The sequence below is a fragment of the Amblyomma maculatum genome, chromosome 11 (genome assembly GCF_055883805.1).
Source record: "Amblyomma maculatum isolate TAMU_Amacu chromosome 11, ASM5588380v1, whole genome shotgun sequence".
Lineage (NCBI taxonomy): Eukaryota > Metazoa > Arthropoda > Arachnida > Ixodida > Ixodidae > Amblyomma > Amblyomma maculatum.
This window is the reverse complement of record NC_139354.1, coordinates 21,264,808-21,290,352: the sequence shown is the minus strand read 5'-3', so window position 1 is coordinate 21,290,352 and position 25,545 is coordinate 21,264,808. Positions and strand designations below refer to the sequence as shown.

Below are 25,545 nucleotides of genomic sequence, written 5' to 3'. Positions count from 1 at the left end.
TTTCGGTGGAGGTGAAAAGCTATAGGCGCCCATGTGCTGTCAGTGTACGTTAAAGAACCCCAGGTGGTCAAAATTTTTTGAGTCCTCCATTACGGCTTCTCTCATAGCCTGAGTCACTTTGGGATGTTAAACCCCATAAACCAAACCAAGCCAACCTTAAGATAAAGCTGACAGTCTTTCACAAGGCATCCGTCGCTGAATATAATGCCCTAAGTCCAACGAAGCTGAGGCGACCACTTTTATCATTCAAGCTCAAGGTGGGAAAACCTCAAACTTCACTCGAAGCTGGTCGTTCTTCAGATAGCCGTCACGGTAAAGGGTATGGAAGTAAATCTTTTCCCTTGAACGAAACGGGTGTTGCGGTTCCGACTCATCTGGCTGTTTACAAGACGCACCACAACCACATACAGTTTCTTCAACCTCGCATACATCCCGTCCATTTGGATGCAGTACACACATCTTCATTCGCTTAATGAATGGCCAGAGAAGGAGGTCGTCCATGTCACCCTTGTGCAATAGAAACCGCATCCTTAAAGCTATAAATTCGTCGCGGACGAATTCGACACCGAGGGACATACAATATCCTTCCAGGCACACCTCATCACTACTACACATTGAAGAATTTTGACACAGTGCCTGTTTTATGAGTGATTGGACGTCTTTTATGATAAACTCACTGTCCGAATCACAGACCGTTACCTGGTGAGAAGGTTTTAGCAGTACTGCCTTTACCGAGCCGTATCCACTGCCACCTGCTACATCGTCCTTAGCTCCCGCGGAGCGTTCTGAAACCCGTGTAATCTTCTCGTATTGTTCTCCAGTAGATTCCACCGATTCATCCTTCAGTAATTTTTCAGTAGAATAGATAATGTCAGTCGATTGCTTTTTCGTTTCTTCTCGAAATACTTCGTCGAAGAAATTTTCGACATAGTCATCATGCTCTGATGTTGCTTGTACCAGTTCTTGTCTCCCTTCTTCCTGTATCCTGTCAATGCTGTGCCTGAGGTTTTTCAGTACGTCTTGGCAGCTATCTACACAGTGATCAATAATACTGAGCTGGCAGCTATTGACGGCATTGTCAGAAAGCAACTGCTCTTGAAGGTCTTTGATTTCGTTTATGTGCCCTTCTAAAGCTTGTTTCAAGGACATCAGATATGCCTCGTTGTCCTTGAATCTAGACGCCCTTTCGCACTCTGGGGCGACAGGTGTTGCTGTATTGGAGCACTCAGTCTCAAAGTGCGTACACACGTCAGTGCAGAGAACTTGGGCAGAACACTTGGAGCAGCGTACAGAATGGTGCTGGCATTCACGCTGGAAGTGTAGGGCGATTTCTGAAGCGGGAAGTACCACATTGCAGCCTCTTCCTTCGTTCCAGCACATCACCTGAAAGAGTAAAAAAAGAAAACATTGTGATGGCACATTGAGAAACTCGGGACGTTTTTCTGACATTTTCATAAATTGTTAACCTGCTATTTTATTAAATGACACGTCCTAACATTTAATCCTAAGCCGTGTAGCGCTACAATGTTCACTGCCTTCACCGCATACGGGTCATCTTATGTGGACGCATCACCAACTGTAAGTTTTTCCATTTATCATTGTCACTTAATGAATGACGCGTCCATAACAGTGTAATCCTAAGCCTAAGTGTAACATTACAATGTTCACTGCCCTCACCGCATACGGATCATGTTATGTGCACGCATCACCAACTGTAAGTTTTTCCATTTTTCATATCGTCACTTAATGAATGACGCGTCCATAACAGCGTAATCCTAAGCCTAAGTGTAGCGTTACAATGTTCACTGCCCTCACCGCATACCGATCATGTTATGTGGACGCATCACCAACTGTAAGTTTTTACATTCATCATCGTCACTTAATGAGTGACGCGTCCATAACAGTGTAATCCTAAGTCTAAGTGTAACATTGCAATGTTGTTTCTTCCCTTACCGCATACCGATCTGTTATGCGCGCATGACCGATTGTACTATTTTTTTTTTCTTTTTCATCGACTCCTGTTCATGCTACTCTCCCTTTGCAAGATAAACGTCGGTCAACTGCACTGTTCATTGACCATCGCCTTTAGCCACCTCTCCTTGATTTTGTTTTGATCGAATGGCTATAAATACAAATACGCTGCAAGGGCCATGACGTCCACCCGGCTATAAGTCGACCCGGTACTTTCCGTACTCTTTGCGCAAGTGATAACTTCAATTTCACAAGGACGTTGCATTCTTTGGAACTTGACACCTGTCGCTTTTATGTTCTTCTGCTAACGACACTACATGCACAACAGCGCTTCTTTGGAGGAGCTCGTACTGTATCCACATCCGACTATCAATTTCCACGTTCCATTTTTTTCCATTAAATTACTCTCTCTCTCTCTCTCCCAAGGGCGTGAAAAAATGGGTGAACATATGACGGAAAATCGTGTTTCTCATTTTGAAGTCTACACTTAGCAAGGAGTCTTCCACATTCAGTTCTTCAAAAGCAAATCGTTTTCCTCTTTGCTTTGTTTGGTTGTTGTCTGGCTCACGCTTCTGTTTTGAGATGAATATCGGGCGAATGTGAGATGAATAATGAAATGTTACCGAAGCTGGCACCCGCCAGTTTCCATCTTTTCTTAACGAAGCTTTATCTATCTTAATTATACAACTCTGCATGCAGAAATCAGCAAAAATACACAAAATCAGCAACGGACTCACAAATATGCGCAGTATTTACAAGCTACATTGTTTTAGCGGTTTTACAAGTGAAAATAGATAACCAAGAACTTTCTTCGACCCTGGCTAAATAGATATGCCTAGTACAAGTAATACAAATACAAATACGCTGCAAGGGCCATGACGTCCAACCCGGCTATAAGTCGACCCGGTACTTTCCGTACTCTTTGCGCAAGTGATAACTTCAATTTCACAAGGATGTTGCATTCTTTGGAACTTGACACCTGTTTTCAACCGACGGGAGCGGACGCACTTCGATTGGGCTCGGCTAACAAGAAAGGAAATTGTCTGGAAAATCCAACAAATCCTGGAAAGTTTGTTTCGAGGACCTTCCTGTAGTCACCGGAATTCACCGAGGCCTTTCTCAAACCCGTGAGTGTTTTATTGGACATCAAAATGGGCTTTTGAAGCTCCTCGGCGGCGGCCATGCTAGGCGATGCGAGGCCTAGTAATGCCGATCCAGAGCGCATGGATACCTTAGACCAAGGCGAAGCGGGATCTAGTGGTCTGTGTTCAACAACCGCTAACCCAGCTCACTCTGCTAAACACCAGGGAATGGAATTAGACGTCCAAATCCAAACTTCTAATGACATAGAAGAGGGTCATGCCTGGACGCCGGATGACCTTTACTCCAACTGGCACGTAAACATATGCAAGAAGAATCGTCAAAGGTTAGCAAGAGGCGAACAAGTCGTGATCGCAGGAAAGATCTATGCTCCCCCGACACACTTGCTGCAGACCGTCGTGAAACCGAAGAAAACGATAGCATCGCCAGTACAGCCGGCTATGGATCAAACAACGTCTCAGAAGAGGAGGAAATTACCACCCCTTCCTAAAACTGACCATAAGGTGATAATAAGACCCAAGAAGGGCATGGAAGTCAGAAAATTCGTTCCTACTCAGTTCTGAAGAGCCATCGTGGCTGCCTGCAACAACCCGGAATTGTGCGACTTCTCCAAATTTATTGTGAGACCCCGCACAGGATCGAACATCATCATAGTCAGCACTCCTTACGACGAGACTGCGGACGCCATACGGCACATCAAGAGTTTGACCTTGGAAAACAAGGCTTACGAAGTCAACGTCTACCTGGCGGCGCCTGAGGACGTCATCAGATGAGTTATTCATGGAGTGGATCCAAACACACCATCAGAGGAGCTTCTAACAAACATCCGACTACGCACACAAGGGGTCGAGCTCGTTCAAGCACGAATGTTGGGAAAGTCTCGCACGGCAGTGCTAACATTCATAGGCCCCATTCTCCCCCGCTACGTCATCTATTACGGGGGAGAGACGGCATGTTACCCATATCGACCAACCCAACATATCTGCCAAGACTGTCTCAAGGCAGGCCACAGAGCGGATGTCTGCCCAACACCCAACGCCAACGTATGTCGGAACTGCGGCCTTCATGAACCAGAGGAAAACCACACCTGTGAAGCCAAGTGCGTGGCCTGCCAGGGAAACCACCCAACGGGAGACAAGGCCTGCAAGCAGCGCCTCAGGGCACATATCGGACGTTACAACAACAAAGCTAAACAAAGCAATAACAATCAGCAACAGAAGCCCCCCAAGCAGCACGTCAGCCGGAGAGATCAGCAGATCAAGCCGATGGAGCGCCGCTGGTTTTCATCGGAGGAGGAGGAACAGCAGCTGGCAGAGAAACAGAGACCCCAATCCCGATCGAGATCCAAGGGACGGGACTTGACAGCCTACTATTCCCAACAGAAGACACAACAGATCAGGCCCAACCAGCAGGGACCACCAGAAGCGATAGGGGCGACGCCAGACAAGCTAGAGCACGACAGCAAAAGGGTAAGCTGGGCTCAGGTTGCCTCTCCCACTGCTCTAAATGGGTATGGTCCATGCCAGGATTGCACTAGGCTCGAGGAGCAAAATAGACAACTGAAAATAAAACTATCAGAACAACAGAAACGCCTTAATAAGGTGGAACAACAACTGCTACAAATGGGTCTCATCGAGATCATCTCTCAAAAAAGAAGAAAGCAGAGTGTGTTTGTTCTAAACCTTTACAGTCCTCCAAGCAACACGCAGGAAGATTTCAAGCCACTTTTACTGGAATGCACACGCATAGCGGGAACGAACCCCCTTATTATTATGGGGGACCTAAACGCTGTACATACGGCATGGGGCTACCACAAGGACACCCCGAAGGGAACCAAGTTGTTGGAAGCGGCTGAGCAGCTGGACCTCTGTCTTATGACGGACACCATGTCCCCCACTAGAATAGGAAACAGTGTAAGCAGAGACACCTGCCCAGACCTAGCTTTCACCAAAAACATAAGACATTGCACCTGGACCAATCTAGAAGAAACACTTGGCAGCGATCACAAAATCCTTAGCTTATCCCTAATGACAACCCGTATGAAAAGGAACATTGGCTCTACTAAAATAACAGACTGGGATAAGTTCAGACAAATTAGACGGCCACACGACGGCATCACAACAATTGAAGATTGGGTTCAAAGCCTGAAGGATGCTCATGCAAAAACGACCAAGACTATCAACACAACGACAAAAACCCCGGAAGTAGACAGACATCTCCTACATTTATGGGACGCCCGAAAAAGTCTATTAAAACGGTGGAAAATGCAAAAATTAAATAGAAAACTTAAAATGAAGATAGCACAGGTTACGGCTGAAGCACAAGAGTACCATGCTATAAAGCTCGCCAAGCAAAACTGGGCAGATTTCTGCAATTCACTGAAAGGTACCCTAAGCACGGCTAAAGCATGGTCAATATTAAGAAGCATGATAGACACATCAAAAACCAAAACGGCCACAAGAAGAACCCTCCACATCATAGCCCATAAATACCCGGGCACAGATGCAGAGTTGATCACCGCCATGCACAAGAAATACATAGGAGACCCTACTCCGGCTTGCCAAACTTCATATGCGGGTCAACCAAACACCTCCCTTGACTCCCCCATAACACTGGCGGAGGTCTACTCAGCCGCCCGTACATTTACAAGAAACACTGCCCCTGGAGGAGACAAAGTCACCTACGCTATGATTAGGAACTTAAGCACCGAACATCTGCAAGACCTAACGAAGTACATCAACGAAGAACTGTGGGAGAAGGGACAGGTCCCATCAGCTTGGAGACACGCGGATATCATCACCATACCAAAGGCTGGAAAGCCACCGGCTGTGGAGAGTCTCCGTCCTATCTCCCTCACTTCTTGCCTGGGAAAACTCTGTGAAAAAGTAGTCCACCTAAGGCTCCAAAATTACATCGACGAAAACAACATCTTTCCTTCCTGCATGCTGGGCTTCCGCAAGGGATTCTGCACGCAAGATGCTTTCCTCCGGATTAGGGAAGAAGTCATCAACGCCATACCCCGAAAAGGCGAAAATTTCATTCTGGCACTAGATCTCAAAGGAGCATTCGACAACATTGGCCACCAAACCATATTGCAAGAATTAAACAATATCAACTGCGGAGAGAAAATTTTCAAATACGTGAAGGCTTTCCTCTCAGATCGCACAGCCACCATAGGAATTGGAGAGATCCGATCATCAAAAGTACCCATGCCGAACAAAGGTACACCGCAGGGTTCTATAATCTCTCCAATGCTATTTAACATAGCAATGATAAATTTAGCAAAAAAACTGTTGACCCGCACTGATATTGGCTTCACTTTATACGCGGACGACATCATCATCTGGGCTACTCAGGGATCCTTGGCGCAAAAAGAAGAAGCTCTGCAAGCCGCTATAGACCTAGTCGAGGAATTTGCCGGGGAGAGCGGTCTTCAATGCTCCCCAGAAAAATCCGAACTTATCAGGCTACACAGAAGAAATTACAAGTCCCCAGGAGAAATTCAGCTCTATCTAGGAGACCAGATAATTCAAGAGAAGGACAAGATCAGAGTTTTGGGGCTGTGGTTGCAAAGCAATTTGAGAGTGGATTATACAATCAAAACACTCAAAACTACAGTCAACCAAATTTCCAGAATGATTAGAAGGGTGACCTGGCACCGGAAAGGGATGAGGGAGGAGGACACCCTACGCCTTGTACAGGCCCCAGTCGTTAGCAGGATTACCTACGGGCTCCCATATCACGAAATTAGATTCACTGATAAAAGGGCCATTGACACTATCATAAGAGGAGCCTATAAAACGGCCCTAAGCCTCCCGCCAACAACATCAACGGAACGTCTTTGGGCACTCGGAGTGCACAACAACTTCGAGGAGCTCAAGGAGGCGGTTCTAGAGAGTCAGAAACAACGCCTAACAACAACGCAGGCGGGTAGGGAAATCCTGTCAAAACTAGGGCTATGGCAGGCACTAAGAACTTCTGAGATCAAATCACAAATTCCGACATCCACAAGAAACAACATCTATGTGAACCCTATACCCAAGCACATGCACCATGAGTTACAAAAGGGTCGAAGGAAAGCCAGAGTCAAATCATTGGAAAAACAATTGTCTAAAGACGCGGAAGTTGTCTACGTGGACATAGGGGCTTACGGCGAACCTGGCAAGTTCACAATAGCTGCAGTTGACCACAAGAAGAGGCCAATTATTCAGGCTTCGATCTATGCAAAGGATCCTGCGGAAGCGGAATCACTGGCAATAGCCATCACCATAAAAACACAAGACAACCAAAATAAGTCATCACACGTAGTGACGGACTCCCAACCAGCCTGCAGGGACTACCTGGCCGGAAAACCTCACAAAAGAGCGTGTGCAATATTACGTTCCATCTCCCAGACTCACACAATTACATGGACACCTGGACACGAAGGCCTAGAAGGAAATGAGGTAGCGAATGATCTAGCCCGAGCTCTCACAAACCGGGCGGATCCCCATCCCTACCTCACCCCTCTCCTAGGACCCTACGGCGACAGGCTGGAACACCTACGGTTAGAAAGAAGACTTTTCTCACCACCACACAAACACCTTCCTTCCTCGGACGCTATAGACTGGAGAAAAATACAAACAAACACATTTCCTAATCTTCAAATTTTAAATAAGATAAGCCCAACAAAATACACGAGCTACTGTCCTTGGTGCGGCGCAAGCCCCACACTCTTTCACATCTCTTGGGAATGCCAGGCCAAACCTGACCCAACGTTAATAGTGCCATGCCCGACACACGAGCAGTGGGAGGCGGCCATGACCAGCGACAACCTGGACCAGCAAGCCTGGATTATCCAGCTAGTCCGCAAGTCAGCTGCTGCCAGCGGAGCCCTGGACTAGGGGCACCGACCACCCAGCTCCTGCGAATATTTACTGATTACATGCTCATTAAAAGTTTTCTCTCTCTCTCTCTCTCATTGTTTGCTGATTTTACCCTGTCAAAAAAACGAAATCAAGGTTTTAGGGTTTTGTAATATCTTTGATAATGGCTGATAATTGGGCCCACAAAGAGTAAGTTTATATTTCTCAGAAAGGCACAAATTCACAAAACGCAACCTAAAAATGTCGTGAAGTAATCCTGAAACGTAATAAATGTTTACACTTTGTTCTGCGCTGTATCGTCGTCTGTCTATGATGAAGTCCGTTGCCGGTTGCTACAGGACAAATGTCCTAGTGATTTCGCAATGTGCAGCTTTGAAGCATTAGAACTACTAGACGGCGACAATGCTGCCCGAGCAGCGAACCGCGCTCCGAGGGTCTACCAGCGCCACACCGGCGTGCATTAGAAGCACGAACCCAACTCCTTGGAGAGGGGTGCGGAGAAGCCACACAGGCGAATATTTCATAGGGGCTATGACCAAACTTCCCGGCGAAATTTCTCAGCAGATAGCACAACAGAAAGCTCCTGAATTAATTAGTCCTTATTTTCAGCTGCAAACTGTTCTGCAATCGTACCTTGCGGAGCTACATTTCTTCAATCGAGGGCACTATTCTGCGATAATGAAGCCTTCCATTACATTATCAGCTAAGCAACAACATCTGTGCATAGTTCAACACACCAAGATTGTGAATTCGTTCATACAGTTAAGAATCAAGCACTGTTGACATATGCTACTTAACGGCGAGTATTTTGTCTACCTTCTGAGCGACTTGGCTTTTAGCTGTAGTATTGAATTCAAGCAGAAAGGAAAACCACCGAAGCTCCATGTTTTTTTCTTGCCAAGACGAGATGTACCAGGAGGCTATTTTTTTAACAGAAAAAAAAAATTAACTACTTTTATAGCTGTAGCTCTGGGGCAATTATTTACAGAATTGTAGTTGCTTGGGCTTAATTAGTTGATGTGTTCAGTAAAGAAACGTAGCGCGGAAAAGACGCGGACAGAAAAAGAAGACAATGCGCTTATGGCACAAAGACGTTAACATATGAAATAATATAAGCGAAATGAATTGCACTTTGGAACATGAATGAGTAAGTAGCGCTTCTCTCGCGCTGTTTAAAAAAAACTCGCTTATCTGGCAGATAAGCTTTGGTAGCGCGTGTTATGATGATACAATGTGATATGACGGTTAAAAAGCACTCTTCTTTTCTGAAATGAATTGAAATAAGTTATTGCTGTGTGTGTCTTTTTTCACTGTTTGTGTCTTTTTGCTCTAAGGTTTTCTTTTGAAATTATTTATATATTCCCCACTACTCCTTTTCACTCACTAAATCAGTATGCTACATAGAGGCACAGTGTTCAGCGCACCTACCGTTTCTTTTATTTTTGTGACTGAAATATGTAGCTCTTTACAAGCAGTTTGCAAGCTATCAATGCCGTTTCGAAAAAGAATTGCTTTGTGAAATTTAGATATTTTCCTCGTTTTACCGCAATTGCTGTTTGAACGATTTATATGAAATATATTGAGCTTCGGAGAGGCGTTGTAGATCTGCGAGTTTGTCGCTCGCTACAAAGCATTTCAATTGCAGATCAATTGCTATTTCCGTGCTGCCTGTCGATACTTTGTAATTCCTAAACAACGACGCCGACACGAAATAAAATAAAGTTTGCGTCAACTCGAGCCCTCCGCACTAACCTCTCTTTTCAGCAGGTCGTCAGCATCGATGTCTCTCAGGTCGATGTCGTTGTCCTCGCATCTATGGCCATCGAGTGGACAGACGCGGACACCGTCCTGGGCGCACTGGTCGTAGCACGATTCGCACAGTGTGTGGGTGCAAGAAAGTAGCGCAGTCCTCTTCCGCACTAGACCGCAGGCACTGCATACCCAGTGGTCAGGAATGGGCTCAACGAAGCGCAGGGGCCTCCAGTCAAGTTCCACGGAGAAGCTGACCAGAGTGCACTGCATTGGACTCTTGCGTCTACACTTGGACTCTTGCGTCTTTTTCGTGAGCGATGTACAGGCTCACAAAGAAGGTGCTTTAAAAGATGGCCACAAGTACTTTTTTATCAGGGTTGTGTACCTTCGCGGTTACTGCGTGCAACCAGGTTTAAAATTCATAAAATATGGCAATTCAGTGAGCTTTCATATATGCTTCTTTATCCACCAGGGCTACATGGATGAATCTCTTGCATGGCCATTCAGGCACAACGTTAAGCTAAGTTTCATAAATGCAGTGACGGACACAGTACGCACAGTCATATTTAAAGTAACCTCCGCTGAACTCCAAGGGCCGACGGGATCAGATAAACGTTTAGTCAAAGTTGAGGACGTCTCGTTGAGCTTAGATAACTTTTTAAGAGACGGTTATGTACACGACGACAAACTACTTGTAAAGTGGGAGCTGCTGCCGTGAGCTGTACAGGGGGGAAAAAAAGCAGCTGTCTCGATACTCTCTGCGCACACTGACTAAAGCCACGCCTTTTCTGTGCTCTTAACCAAGGATGCAGAGAAGGCAAATACATCTTGTCTTTGAATCGTACGCACCTGGCTCTCAACCACATAATTGTTCTAAACGACAAGAAAAAAAGAGCAGTCTTGCATGCTTTTGCGCATCTGCACGTTTCTAAATTAAACAGTACAATAAACGTCTGTTTCACAACTACGCACCCTTTTTGCAATGTTTCCTCACTTGCAGTGTCTGAACACACCAGCTTGAAAAAGTTAGACACGATCGTCGAAATATTGCAGTTTCGTATATTGGAATTTAGTACCAAAACAATTTTTATTGAAGTCTCAGGTTCCTAGGCACAATCTTTATACAGAAATAACCGACTGCAGTTCAGACTGCGATACAGAGACTGCATGTTGAAAAAAAAAAAACGATTTTTTTTTTTTTTTTGATGTTATGAGCTCGCACCCACCACTGCGTTTCTAGAGTTTTGGCTCTTATAAGCCCTCGACGAACAACACGAACAGTGCATTCACTAGTAAATTTTGCCTTGCTTACGACCTGTCATGATTACTGATGACCACACAGTATAATATTCATTAAAAGAGTGCACCGACTGTCGAGCAACGATCTACTTGCGCCACAGCTACGGCGTCGCTGCCAAAAGGCAACTGGCTTTTGGTAGGAGCATGAACGAAGGAGTGGAGGACGCACAGACAGCAACACATTTTAAATATCACCTCACAACCGAGAAGACTGCTTGTGATTATCTACTGGCTGCTCGAGGAACTCGTATATATTTCATGAGACACTGCCAACCTATGCTTCAGCGAGCTTTGAACCAAAAGGGAAATTAATGGCACTGTACACATCAATTTTCTATTGTGTGAGGGGCTGTGGAGCAGCTGCACTTAGCATGCAGCTTAGCGCGCTCATGTTTTGTGTAGATAATACAATGCTCTGCTTTATACCTGTTTAAGGCAAATTTGCGAATTGTTTCCTTCTGGGCCTTAGATCGCTCACCACGTTTGACGACTGTGATCATGTATCTTTGAGCATGGTATGTGTTAGCAGAAAAAACAAGATCAGCTGCTAGTGGTCAACGAGGCTTGCAGCACTAGGAGCAACTAGCTTTTTGAAATTTGCTTGCCAGGAGCAACCAAATACTGACAATTGCAGGAATCCTTCCCTATCTTGGGCAGACTGTTTTCCTCAACAAGCAGTGGGTGCTTCCATGACGATCAAAGTTTGTAGGCTTGTGCCTTACGGACCAAGTGGAAGCCAGTTTGACTCCAGTTTTGACCTGGATTTGTTGTTTTAGCAGTTCCTAGCAGCTAAGCTCTTGCAACAACCAAGGGTTGAGTTTCCTCTTTAGTTGGCGATGTGAGGAAACACTTGTTGATGATGAAATCGAGGTTGTTGATGTATTAATGGTAAGGCCTTCCAAACATTCTAATTACTCAAGGACAGGAAAAGAAGGTTAACTATTTATTTACAACGTAAATAAAATGAAGAAAGAAGCAAGGAGAAAACTATTTACAACATGACTGAACCATTGATTAGACGAAGTCAGCCCTTGTTTAGCCCAGAGTGCTTACATTTAAAAATGCCCTGTCTCCACCTTTGGTGGGGATGGCAACCAATAAGAAATCAGACGACACTTCTCACTAATCGATGGTAAGGGGAAGGAAAATAGCTAATCAAAGACTGGGGCGAGGATATTGGCTAATTTAATACTTGGGAAAGGAGATATTCCAAGCAAACATACAAACAGCACTGAAGTCACTCATTCCAAACCTATGCATTTACCTACGTATTCTTTTCCGCACAGGTGCATACAGGACAAACGTATGCCGCGGGGACAATTGCTTAAGGTTATTTACAAAAAGAAAGAAAGCTGTCGTTGGGGGATTAAACACTCAGTGGCAGCTCCAGCTTAACCAGGTGCTTTTTCTGAACACCTAGAGTTCAAACAACCCTTTGGTGCCGTATCGCGTACCGGGATCAGCCGCCGTATACCGGCTTTCTCAGAATAAGCTATGAACAGGAGCAGAGCGAATGAAAGCGCATGCAGGGAAACGAGAGGACACAAAAAGTACCTACTGGCAACAGAAATAACTGCATGCATTCAAACACTGTGAATACTGTACAAAGCTGAACGAGACATCTGTGGCAGGAAGACAAGACAGGGACGGAACGAGCGCTCTGGCGGCGGTGCAGCCACCGAATCTCCGTCTTGCGTCCGCGGTTCTACCAATTTTGTAACTCGTGCGACCTCGCGTTGTGGGAGACCGAATGGCGCATTAAAGTTAATCGAACCCACACCAAGGATAGGATCCAAGCCAACCATTTTGCTTCCTGCCTATAGCAAATGTATATTCACTTAATTTAATGGTGAGCATGTGGCTTAGAAAAACCAGGCATCAGTTCTTGGTGTCCACAAGTAGATGAGCAGGCTTCGGCTAGGCGAAACGAAACTGCAATGCTAAATTCGATCTTGCAAAACGCAGAACCTCTTCTGTTGCGCCCTTGCTGGCACCTGTAGCCTCTGGCCGGGTAGTGTCGGTTCTGCGGCCAGATTGTCGGATTGGGAGGCTTCCAAGGACGAGTTGGCCCGGGGAGAGAGTTCACAGGTGACTTGATCGGCCCGTTCGTTTGCCCGTAGTCCGCGGGGGGCTAAATCATGTTGCGCGGAGTTAAATCTACGTATCGGCAGCTGGACTGCACTATATGAAGGGAAAGCGCGGGGGAGCCCACCCCAGATCTATCAGTTCCGACAGGTCTCTCGCGAATTGAAGATGTGTTTCGACTTTTGATTGGCGAGAGCCAGAGCGATGACAATCTCCATCGCGCCTTGGTCTGTATACATTTGAAGGGAGCCCATTAGGGTGCTTGTGTTGTGCACCATACTGAGGAGATATGCGTCCCTGCGCTGTAGTTGGCAAAGACCACGCACCGTGTGCGGCAGTCGACGACCGCCACGATTTTCTTTGGACATGTTGCAGGGAAGTGGTCGGACTCGGAGTATGGTGGCTGTGCGTCTCCAGGGTTCTGGCACTCACCCGTTTCTCAATGTGGTATAGTCGTGCTTGATGCGTAACCGATCCAAAAGGCGGGGACCGAACACGTCCTAAGGCTCCTCGAAGCTGCCGAAAGGTACGTACATGTTCACCACGCCCAAGTCTGATACGTGGCGACCAGGAAGTCGAAAGCCCGCTTGACGACTTTTCAGTGGAGGTGCAGTACGGGGATCAAGTAGCTAGAGGATTCTACTCGTTACGAAAACATGCGCAAGCCGTAGTGCGTCCTCGCTTCGTAATCCGCCGCGCTTGTTGGAGACCGGCCGGCGGACCATGTGCCCACCTGGTCTTCCAAATACCGTGCGAAGTTTGACCAGTAATTGTGTTGTCGGCCCTACGTTAGCGGTGTATGATGAGGCCGGACGCTGATCTTCTTGACACCCCGAATCGTTTCCGAGGAGAGACATGCAAAGCTGGGTGGTGTCCCAAGGAGAAGGACCTACATGCACAAATTAGATTTGGCTGGGGTCCACGGGAGTCGGCGGTAGGTCGCTAGTAGTCCACTACGGCTGCCGCTACTTGCAGGCAGGACTCATGTGGTTCAGGTTACCTTGCGCGACAGCCACGCGAAGAGCGTGATCTGTAGCAGAAGCCAATTTGGCGGGAAGATCGATGGCCAAAATGAAACTGAAAGGAGTCAGGGCCACGTCTTGAGGTGTTCTCGACTCGAGCCGATGAGGATGGACCGTTTTATGTAGACTTGACAGTCTGTAATTAGCTTGCATAATTGATTATTTTGCAGGCACCTTAGTGACTGAGATGGTCCAGGTTTACTTCGTGCTTGACCACGTTATCGTTGTGGAGACATTGTAGAACGAGACAAAGTAACATGGACCGGCTGAGACAACCGGAGAAGCCAACTGCCCTTGGTCAAGGCGAGTGCTTTAAGAACCACTGGCATCTGCTCTCAGAAACCGCCAACATAAATAAGAAACTCTTAATTGAAGGAGGCAGTGAATTTAGCCAGTGTTTCAAATCCGGTGACTTACTCTGCTCGGGGAAGTAAAGCGAGGGAAAAAATGAAATGGAGAAGTGTAGAGGATGATTGAAAACGAATATAAGAAACATTATGTGGTCATGGAATATGAGATGAGATACATCAAAATGGTATGCTAGAAAATAATTAGAGGTGATGAGCAATGTACAATACAAATGGGATGACATGCTTTGCATGGAGATTGCGCACTGTTAAGGAACGTACATGTATTAGGCTCATCCAAGAATAGAATATCATGTAGACAGAAAAATAAAAACTCATTGCATGCATCTGTTAATATGGCTAGCTATGGGACGTAATGCAACCCGCTGTTAGTGGCACTTAGATAAGCGACATCCTTACGTGTTCATAACCACACATTGCAACTTATGTTTGTCATTAGAATAGAATGCGTTCCATTGTTGTAAGATTAAGGGATCTTCATTTGTTCTGTACGAACCTCGCTATTTATTGAACTCAGCATCAAGGTGCAGTCGATGATGACCAGTTTCCAAATGGTATGGAGCACGATGTGGTCACAGTTCGAGATCACAGTTATAGGTCAATGCATTGAAGAAATGAATAAAGACGCGCCGGCAAGTTCCAAAGCCATTTCTTTTCTCGCAAGCATATCTTTCAGCCGTTTGGTACACATCACTTTTTGTAATGAAAATCCTCCTTTACGATGCTGAAGACTTTGGCGGGCCGTTTCGCGCGATGTTTCGTTAGCTAAAATGCCACAGTGAGCTGGTATCCACTGAAGTGTTGTAGAGTGACCTGCGGCAATAGTCCATTGATGTAGATAGCGAATGTAAGATAATGGGTTATAACTGGTCTTATTTAGCAGGTTGTCGTCCTGGCCGATTATTTTGTGATTCAGGTCCACGCTGCAGTTGACGTCTCGCACATTTGGTTCAAAAGCGCTATCAAGCCGTAATAAAGTAGTACATACTGGCACGAAGGCACAACACAACCAAGAATCAGATACATCATATACAGAGAGAAACTTCCACCTGATATATTTCTTAGAAGGTAAGTACATTTACATCAGTGAGGATAATCATATATATTAAAAGAAGCAGACGAGTGCACAGCTAAAGTAATCATTGGGCCGCCAAGTGTGCATTCAGGGTTCATTGCATCTAAAAAAAAAAAAACGAAAAATAAAGAAACATCCCCAAGCTCACTAAACAAGAAGGAGTGGTATGTGATCCACGAAGATAATTCATGAGACGCTCATCTCATGATCAATTGTCGCTCCTTGTTCGGTATGCTGGAGTATTTGTTTGTTTTTAGATGTAATGCCCTCAGCTGCGCACTAGGCGGTGGAAAGCTGACTTGAACCGCGAACGCGCCTGCTTCTTTTATTCTCTGTGATAAATGTAACTGCCTTCTATTTCTTATTATCTATGTTGCGCTCTGTGTGTGTTGTATGTATTTTTTTGTCGTTGTGTCCTCTCGTCATCGCGGAAATACGTGCCTTAACATAAAGGCAACAATTTGGCCTCTCAAACATATGAAATATCTAGCCTGCCTTCGGGAATTGTGCCATTTCATTTCTCACCACGTGGCGAGATAGATCGCGGCTATATAATTCCGTGGCGACAACCACTTTGGAAGAAAGCCTTCCTACTGACAACGCCTTGATGAGGATGTCATGAAACTGACTCTAAATGTCAATAGTCTCAGTTTCCCATCGCAGCTTCCATGAAACTGGCACACTGTAATCCTTCTGTGAGGCTACATTCTTTCGAGGGTGTACTTCGGAAGCCACATGGATGCAGTGCAAACACCATATCTAAGCACAGGGGCTAGCTGAGAAGCATGATGAAATTTATAAGCTAGCGCATACTGCTCGACATACCCCGAACCTATGCCCGAACAAAGTGCGCTGCATATATGGAAGAAATGATAGGAAGCTAAGTCATTATTTTCACTGCTTTGTAGGGTGGGTGTATTTCTGCACGTGTGAATAAGTGAGAGACGCTCATTGTAAACAGTGAGAAATGTACCCGCTTCACAAAGTAACCTCCGGCTAGTTTTCAAGCCTTTGATAATCGAACAAAACACTGAACAGCCCACGATATATTTTAAAATGAGCTTCACTGACATGGAACATAGTCAAGAGTAGTAAAAAACACACCACGCATTATTTAAGTATGTTTTTCAAGCATATTTCCTGGGTTAAACCTCGTTGTGTACGAAAACTTCGTAAATTTGAAGCAACTTCTTTACATCACAGAAAGGAATTTCTCAACAAGCGTCGGTGGCTACCGGCAGAGAGTCTTCTGATAAAGAACCCCTACGGGCTGGCGCACTTGACTACTGTGTCCAAGAATACGGGAATGAATCCCGGCCTCGGTGGCCTCTTTTCGGTGGAGATGAAAAGCTAGGCGCCCATGTGCTGTCAGTGCACGTTAAAGAACCCCAGGTGGTCAAAAATTCTGGAGTCCTCCACTACGGCTTCTCTCATAGCCTGAGTCACTTTGGAACGTTAAACCCCATAAACTAAACCAAGCCAACCTTAAGGTAAAGCTGGCAGTCTTTCACTAGGCATCCGTCGCTGAATATAATGCCTTAAGTCCAACGAAGCTGAGGCGACCACTTTTGCCATTCAAGCTCAAGGTGGGAAAACCTCAAACTTCACTCGAAGCTGGTCGTTCTTCACATAGCCGTCACGGTAAAGGGTGTGGAAGTAAATCCTTTCCCTTGAACGAAACGGGTGTTGCGGTTCCGATTCATCTGGCTGTTTACAAGACGCACAACAACCACATACAGTTTCTTCAACCTCGCATACATCCTGTCCATTTGGATGCAGTACACACATTTTCATTCTCTTAATGAATGGCCAGAGAAGGAGGTCGTCCATGTCACCCTTGTGCAATAGAAACCGCATCCTTAAAGCTATAAATTCGTCGCGGACGAATTCGACACCGAGGGACATACAATATCCTTCCAGGCACACCTCATCACTACTACACATTGAAGAATTTTGACACAGTGCCTGTTTTATGAGTGATTGGACGTCTTTTATGATAAACTCACAGTCCGAATCACAGACCGTTACCTGGTGAGAAGGTTTTAGCAGTACTGCCTTTACCAAGCCGTCTCCACTGTCACCTTCTGTTACATCGTCCTTAGCTCCAGCGGAGCGTTCTGCAACCTGTGTAACCTTCTCGTATTGTTCTCCAGTAGATTCCACCGATTCATCCTTCAGTAATTTTTCAGTAGAATAGATAATGTCAATCGATTGCTTTTTCTTTTCTTCTCGAAATACTTCGCCGAAGAAATTTTCGACATAGTCATCATGCTTTGATGTTGCTTGTACCAGTTCTTGTCTCCCTTCTTCCTGTATCCTGTCAATGCTGCGTCTGAGTTTTTTCAGTACGTCTTGGCAGCTATCTACACAGTGATCAATAATACTGATCTGACAGCTATTGACGGCATTGTCAGAAAGCAACTGCTCTTGAAGGTCTTTGATTTCGTTTATGTGCCCTTCTAAAGCTTGTTTCAAGGACGTCAGACATGCCTCGTTGTCCTTGAATCCAGACGCCCTTTCGCATTCTGGTGCAACAGGTGTTGCTGTATTGGAGCACTCAGTCTCAAAGTGCGTACACACGTCAGTGCAGAGAACTTGGGCAGAACACTTGGAGCAGCGGACAGAATGGTGCTGGCATTCACGCTGGAAGTGTAGGGCGATTTTCGAAGCGGGAAGTACCACATTGCAGCCTCTTCTTTCGTTCCAGCACATCACCTGAAAGAGTAAAAAAAGAAAACATTGTGATGGCACATCGAGAAACTCGGGACGTTTTTCGGACATTTTCATAATTTGTGCACCTGCTATGTTAATAAATGACACGTCCTAACATTTAATCCTAGGCCTAAGTGTAACGTTACAATGTTCACTGCCCTCACCGCATACGGATCATGTTATTGCACGCGTACCAACTAAGTTTTTCTATTTTTCATCGTCACTTAATGAATGACGCGTCCATAACAGTGTAATCCTAAGCCTAAGTGTAACGTTGCAATGTTGTTTCTTCCCTTACCGCACACCGATCTGTTATGCACGCATCACCAGTTGTAAGATTTTTATTTTTCATCGACTCCTGTTCATGCTACTCTCCCTTTGCAAGATAAACGTCGGTCAACTGCACTGTCCTGCGACCACCACCTGTAGCCACCTCTCCTTAATTTTGTTTTGATCGAATGGCTATAAATACAAATACGCTGCAAGGGCCATGGCGTCGAACCCGGATATAAGTCGACCCGGTACTTTCCGTACTTCTTGGGCAAGTGATACTTCAATTTCACAAGGACGTTGCATTCTTTGGAACTTGACACCTGTCGCCTTTATATTCTTCTCCTAACGACACTGCATGCACAACAGCGCTTGTTTGGAGGAGCTCGTACTGTATCTTCATCCTACTATCAATTGTCACGTTCCCTTTCTTCCCATTAAATTACTCTCTCTCTCTCTCTCTCCCCCAAGGGCGTGAAAAAATGGGTGAACATATGACGGAAAATCGTGTTTCTCATTTTGAAGTCTACACTTAGCAAGGAGTCTTCCGCATTCAGTTCTTCAAAAGAAAATCGTTTTCCTCTTTGCTTTGTTTGGTTGTTGTCTGGCTCATGCTTCTGTTTTGAGATGAATATCGGGTGAATGTGAGATGAATAATGAAATGTTACCACAGCTGGCACCCGCCAGTAACGAAGCTTTATCTATCTTAATAATAATTGGTTCACAGGAAGGGAAAGGCGCAGTATCTGTCACACTTACTCTGTGGATCTACAACTCTGCAAAACCAGCAATGGACTCACAAATATGCACAGTATTTACAAGCTACATTGTTTTAGTGGTTTTGCAGGACAAATTCAGGTGAAAATAGATAAGCAAGAACTTCCTTCCATCCTGGCTAAATAGATATGCCTAGTACAAGTAATGTCGAAGTCTTCATTGTTTGCTGATTTTACCCTGTCAAAAAAACGAAATCAAGGTTTTAAGGTTTTGTAATATCTTTGATAATGGCTGATAATTGGGCCCACAAAGAGTAAGTTTATATTTCTCAGAAAGGCACAAATTCGCAAAACGCAACCTAAAAATGTCGTGAAGTAATCCTGAAACGTAATAAATGTTTACACTTTGTTCTGCGCTGTATCGTCGTCTGTCTATTATGAAGTCCGTTGCCGGTTGCTAGAGGACAAATGTCCTAGTGATTTCGCAATGTGCAGCTTTGAAGCATTAGAACTACTAGACGGCGACAATGCTGCCCGAGCAGCGAACCGCGCTCCGAGTGTCTACCAGCGCCACACCGGCGTGCATTAGAAGCACAAACCCAACTCCTTGGAGAGGGGTGCGGAGAAGCCACACAGGCGAATATTTCATAGGGACTATATAACCAAACTTCCTGGCGAAATTTCTCAGCAGATAGCATAACAGAAAACCCCTGGATTAATTAGTCCCTATTTTCAGCTGCAAACTATTCTGCAATTGTACCTTGCGCAGCTACATTTCTTCAATCGAGGGCACTATTCTGCGATAATGAAGCCTTCCACTACATTATCAGCTAAGCAACAACGTCTGTGCGTAGTTCAACACAGCAAGATTGCGAATTCGTTTATACAGTTAAGAATCAAGCACTGTTCACATATGCTACTTAACGACGAGTATTTTGTCTACCTTCTGAGCAACTTGACTTTTAGCTGTATTGAATTCAAGCAGGAAAGAAAACCATCGAAGCTCCATATTTTTTTTTCTTGCCAAGATGAGATTTACCAGGAGGCTCTTAATTTTTTAACAGAAAAAAATTAACTAGTTTTATAGCTGTAGCTCCGGGGAAATTATTTACGGAAGTGTAGATGCTTGGGCTTAATTGGTTCAGGTGTTCAGTAAATAAACGTAGCGCGGAAAAGACGCAGTCAGAAAAAGAAGACAATGCGCTTATGGCAGGAAGACATGTTAACATATGAAATAATATAAGCGAAATGGATTGCACTTTTGAAAGATGAATGAGTAAGTAGCGCTTCTCTCGCGCTGTTTCGAAAAGAACTCGCTTATCCGGCAGATACGCTTTGGTAGCGCGTGTTCTGATGATACAATGGGATATGACGGTGAAAAAGCACTCTTCTTTTCTGAAATGAATTGAAATAATTAGTTATTGCTGTGTGTGCCTTTTTTTCGCTGTTTGTGTCTTTTTGCTCTAAGGTTTTCTTTTGAAATTATTTATATCGTCCCCACTACTCTTTTTCACTCACTAAATCAGTATGCTACATAGAGGCACAGGGTTCAGCACCGATTCTTTTATTTTTGTGACTGAAATATGTAGCTCTTTACAAGCAGTTTGCAAGCTATCAATGCCGTTTCGAAAAAGCATTGCTTTGTGAAATTTAGATATTTTCCTCGTTTTATCGCAATTGCTGTTTGAACGAGTTATATGAATTATATTGAGCTTCGGAGAGGTGCTGTAGATCTGCGAGTTTCTCGCTCGCTACAAAGCATTTCAATTGCAGATCAATTGCAATTTCCGTGCTGCCTGTCGACACTTTGTAATTCTTAAACAACAGCGCTGACTCGAAATGAAATAATAAAGTTTGCGTCAACTCGAGCCCTCCGCACTAACCTCTCTTTTCAGCAGGTCGTCAGCATCGATGTCTCTCAGGTCGATGTCGTTGTCCTCGCATCTATGGCCATCGAGTGGACAGACGCGGACACCGTCCTGGGCGCACTGGTCGTAGCACGATTCGCACAGTGTGTGGGTGCAAGAAAGTAGCGCAGTCCTCTTCCGCACTAGACCGCAGGCACTGCATACCCAGTGGTCAGGAATGGGCTCAACGAAGCGCAGGGGCCTCCAGTCAAGTTCCACGGAGAAGCCGACCAGAGTGCACTGCATACTTCCTTGATGCTTTGATCTCCGCCTCCGTTGACTCGTCGGACGTCTTAACGGACTGACTGATCTGCAATGGTAACACTGATCAAGAGTTCGCTTTTACGCTTCTTTCTTGCTGGTGGATTTCGTGTGCGGTTGCGACGGAGTCGCGGTCCGTCGCCTGCACAGCTGTCTTGCGCGGCTGCTGCCGACAGCTGCTATTGTAGCGCCTTTTCCTCAAGGCTTTCTGCATCTGGGGAAAGGAGAGGAGACAAAGGGGAGCCGGTCGTCGACGCTAGTACGGCCTTTCACCTTTCACTGCCGCGCTCCGTCGCTCAGGGAGGCCAACGACGTGGCTGTGTTCGCAACTGTTAGTATTGAACTTTCGAGTATGTTCGTGTTGCTTCAAGCACAATGGAAATTGTTTTGAAATGTATCTTGGATGCGTGTGTCACTCACGGTTATTGACATATGCGATGCGTTTGCGCGTAGTCTGCTGCACTATATACGATTAAGCGCGCCATATGAAATTCAAAGCATGGAAAATGGTTCTGTCGTCGTTATGCTCGCTTGTCTGAGAGTCGTTTTTATTGCGAAAGCAATACTACTCTAAGTTTCGAGCCTTCAGCGTAGCGCGGCCGGTAGCCACGTACGTCTTACCCACGTGACGCTGTGACGTCACACCCCACGTGACACAAAAGCGAGAGATGGGCTCCCAACTCAAGCGGTCGGCGTGGCGCGGTCGGAGCCGCGGCTCAGTTGGCAGGAGCGGCCAACTTGGGTCTCTCGTTTCACATGGGACGGTTATGTTAGAATCAGCCTAATAGGACCCTGGCATTCACGTTACCCTCACAGTTTTGCACACTTTTTGTGAAAGAGGCTATTCTGCTAAATGTTTTACTACCTTAACTGTCGTAACACTGCGCAATCCGCCTTTTGCGCGAGTTTTCTGCGCATGCGCGAAGCCCCAGCGGCGACTGATGAAAACACATTGAGAGGCGTCGACGGCGCTTCTGGTCGCCGCACTCATAGCCAACGCACGGGGGCTGGAGGCGCGGTACGTTCACAGCCTCGGTAAAACGATGCCAACCACCTGTGCCGCTTACGGCTGCCACTCTCGAGGCGTGCCGGGATGCAAGACGCGTTTTGTTAGGTTTCCTTCGGCGAGCCGCGACCTGCAACGGCGTGAAGCTTGGATTAGGGCAACCAAGCGTCAAGACGTGAATGGGCGACCTTGGCAGCCGACTGCGTGCTCTCGACTGTGCGAAAAACACTTCGTTACAGGTATGCATGCATCTAAAGGAAATGTGCATGATGAAAAGTATCTACCGGAGTTTGCACCAAGCCTGTAACCCACCAGTGATAGCCGCAATGAGCACTTGTTCGGCGCGTCTGATGGCGATGTATTTTGTCGTTTACTTTCTTTATGTGCGAAGGGGCCGGGTAGCGCAGATATCACAGGTGGCTGTGTGCGCTTGACCGTAATATTTAGCATGTTTTATCGCGACTGCCGCCTGACTAAAAAGAAGAAAAAAAGGGTGTTTGTTGTGATGCACCGCCGTTAGCGAGCCGAGTGGTTGAGCTGGTCATGACGCTCGCGAACGGCAGTGCATTAAAACGCCGTATTTTTTTTTTTCTTGTTAGTGAGGTGGCAGTCACGATAAAACATGCTAAATATTACGGCCTAGCGCACACAGCCGCCTGTGATATCTAAGCTACCTAGCCGTTTCGCACATAAAGATAAGAAGGGACAAAATACATCGCCTTCAGGCCCCGCGGTGCAACTGAAGCAATCACGCACCGAAGAAATCCTCATTGCAGCTATCACTGGTGCGCTACAGCCTGGGTGAAAACTCCAGTAGGTACTTTTCATCATGCCTATTTCGCTTAGATGCATACATACCTGTAGTATCTGTGTTTTTGCCGCTCGGAGCATATGACGCACTTCACACTTGCACGACGCACAGTATTTTTTTTTTAATTAAAGGCTCGCCTTCGTGCACGCCAAAGCATCCGGATTTTGTTCCTTTGGTGTACGAATTATCAGATGCACTTCGTTAGGGAGCTTGATAATCGTAGTCTTCGTCCAACCGTTTGCAACGTCAAGGAAACCGCCCGGCACAATAAATGAGTCTCCTGGAGGGTTCATGCTCGTTCACTTGCAGAGTGGATCGCTCTGGACGTAGAACAGGGTTGGTTCCTGACCGAGATGCGCATCAGATATGTAGGAGATTCACATGTGTCACCAAGTTGTTGATTCCGCAGAAATCGCGGCGGAGGCAGAAATGAACGTTGGAGATCCTTTCACAACAGAATGACCATTCTCTGCGCACCGAGAACCTTTTCACCACTGCGACCACATCCGTTCTGACTCCTGAGGCCAGAAACCGGCTACAGCTCTGAATCATCCATTGCCAGAAAAATGCAGCGCGTTCCGGCCGGGACAATGCCCTTTTCACGGGGTGTGTATATGTGACTCTCTGCCGATCTTCGTGGATGAAATCCTATAGCTGCACGGTTGTAGATGACGCGAGGAGGAAGCGACGCCCATTGCACCATGCCGGCGCCGCGGAGACCGCATTGTGCTCGGTAACTCAAGACACCCCGCGCATATGCGCCGCTCAAAGTCACAGGAGACGATTCCACCTAGCTCTGCAGCATCAACAAACCCCTGGCTGCTTTGCCCTTTGAGATCCCTCTCTCTCTCTCTGCCCCCACGCTCTCCTGTCTGCCGAAAACCTGCACGCTGAGAGCGTCTCATTCTGTCACGTCGAACACGGCCCGCGCTACACGCTCTTACAATACGAAGATAGTATATGCGTACGTGCGTTATGAGTGGATTGTGAAAACGCTCTACCTTCCCCCATACTGCGTGAACATGATATGCTGCAATCACTGTCACTACTTTCCGCTACGAGACCAAAAAAGGGGGGAAGCTTTCGCTTTCTACCAGCGTTGGCGTGGCCATTTCGTATGGTGTGCTCTCGCGTCGTCTGCTACACTGCCGCTCAATGTGTTTCCCGCCCGCTCCCGCATGATGGCGCCACATCCTCGCGCAAAAGGCGGATTGCCGAGGAGGGGCTTCAGGAAACGAAACGACACAAGAGGTTAAGCCGTCGCTCATTGCTGCTATCGTTTTGCACATTAGGTACTCTGAAGTACACTCTTAATCTCGTTCCACAGAGGTTCCAGTTATAAGTGGAACTTTCAAAAAAGTTCCGCCTAATAAGTGGAACATTTTTAAAAGTACCACTTATAAGCGGAACGTATGTGGAACCAGATGAAGAGTGTACAAGCAGGTGTCCTAGCGTACTCCACTGATATATCTAATGTCTTTTGCCAAACCTTATCTTCCTGCAAGGCACGATCAGCAAAACTTTCCAAACCCGGCGGACAAAGCAACATACCTCGGTTTTTGGTTGTGGCGCGAGTGAATTGAATAAGCGGTGGATTGATAACCGGCTTCGTACACAAAGGTGCATTTCTTGAAATCCAGCTGCTCGCCTACAACTCTTGCAATGTAGCCGCTCTCATAAGCAGTTTTTTGAGTATTTGGATGTATTCTGGCAAGGCTGCGATTGTAAATATCCGCGATCTTGCTCTCTACAGCTTCGGCACTGCTTGTACAGTCGACAACAGAGGAGACTTCGAATTTGGTGTAGAAGCTGACGACAGAAACAAAAGGGCTACATGGGCTTATTTATATGCCAGTACGCATATGTGTCCCCTTTTTTGTGTATATATATTGACGTCCTGTCTTCCGAAAAGCTAGTTGCACGCTCAGCGCCGTATTTGCCTCTTCTGCTCCTTGTCCTTTCCTCTGCATTATTTGGATTACTTGTCGTTGCGTATAGCCACCAACCCGCCCAATCTGCCGTTCTTCGTAAGCCAACTTCTGGAATGCACTGGAGCTGTGTGCTGCGGAACAAATCCTAGATGCAGTGGATATGTCTAGTGAAACGTGCTTGTTAAAACATTAATAAATTGGTTTACAAGAAAGTAACGGAGCAGTATTTGTCACACTTAACCATGGACACCTGAACCGTGCCGTAAGCGAAGGAAAGAAGAAAGGATTAAAAGAAAGTGCTCTTATTTCTGCACCGCATCCCCTCGGGACTAAAACGGACAATGAAACGCAGCCCACGGCATAAAAGTTTTCTTCGTTTGTTCTGCTGAAGGC

At 46.0% G+C, this 25,545-nt stretch overlaps 1 protein-coding gene across 1 annotated transcript; it reads right to left on the bottom strand.

Moving 5' to 3' along the window:
- Window positions 1-252: 252 nt before the first annotated feature.
- LOC146173056 (uncharacterized) lies at window positions 253-9,959 on the bottom strand. Its single transcript, XM_084585109.1, has 3 exons — window positions 9,690-9,959; window positions 733-1,383; window positions 253-378 (listed from the first exon to the last, which is right to left on the bottom strand). Exons 1-3 carry the CDS (start codon window positions 9,957-9,959, stop codon window positions 253-255), a joined length of 1,047 nt encoding a protein of 348 aa, XP_084441235.1.
- Between the last annotated feature and the right edge of the window lie 15,586 nt (window positions 9,960-25,545).

Coding starts and splice junctions, on each gene's coding strand:
- LOC146173056 (XM_084585109.1), bottom strand. CDS start 9,959: ATGCAGTGCACTCTGGTCAGCTTCTCCGTGGAACTTGACTGGAGGCCC. Junction 1,384..9,689: donor ACGACCTGCTGAAAAGAGAG/GTTAGTGCGGAG, acceptor TTACTCTTTCAG/GTGATGTGCTGGAACGAAGG. Junction 379..732: donor GTGGCAGTGGATACGGCTCG/GTAAAGGCAGTA, acceptor TCTTGTAAACAG/CCAGATGAGTCGGAACCGCA.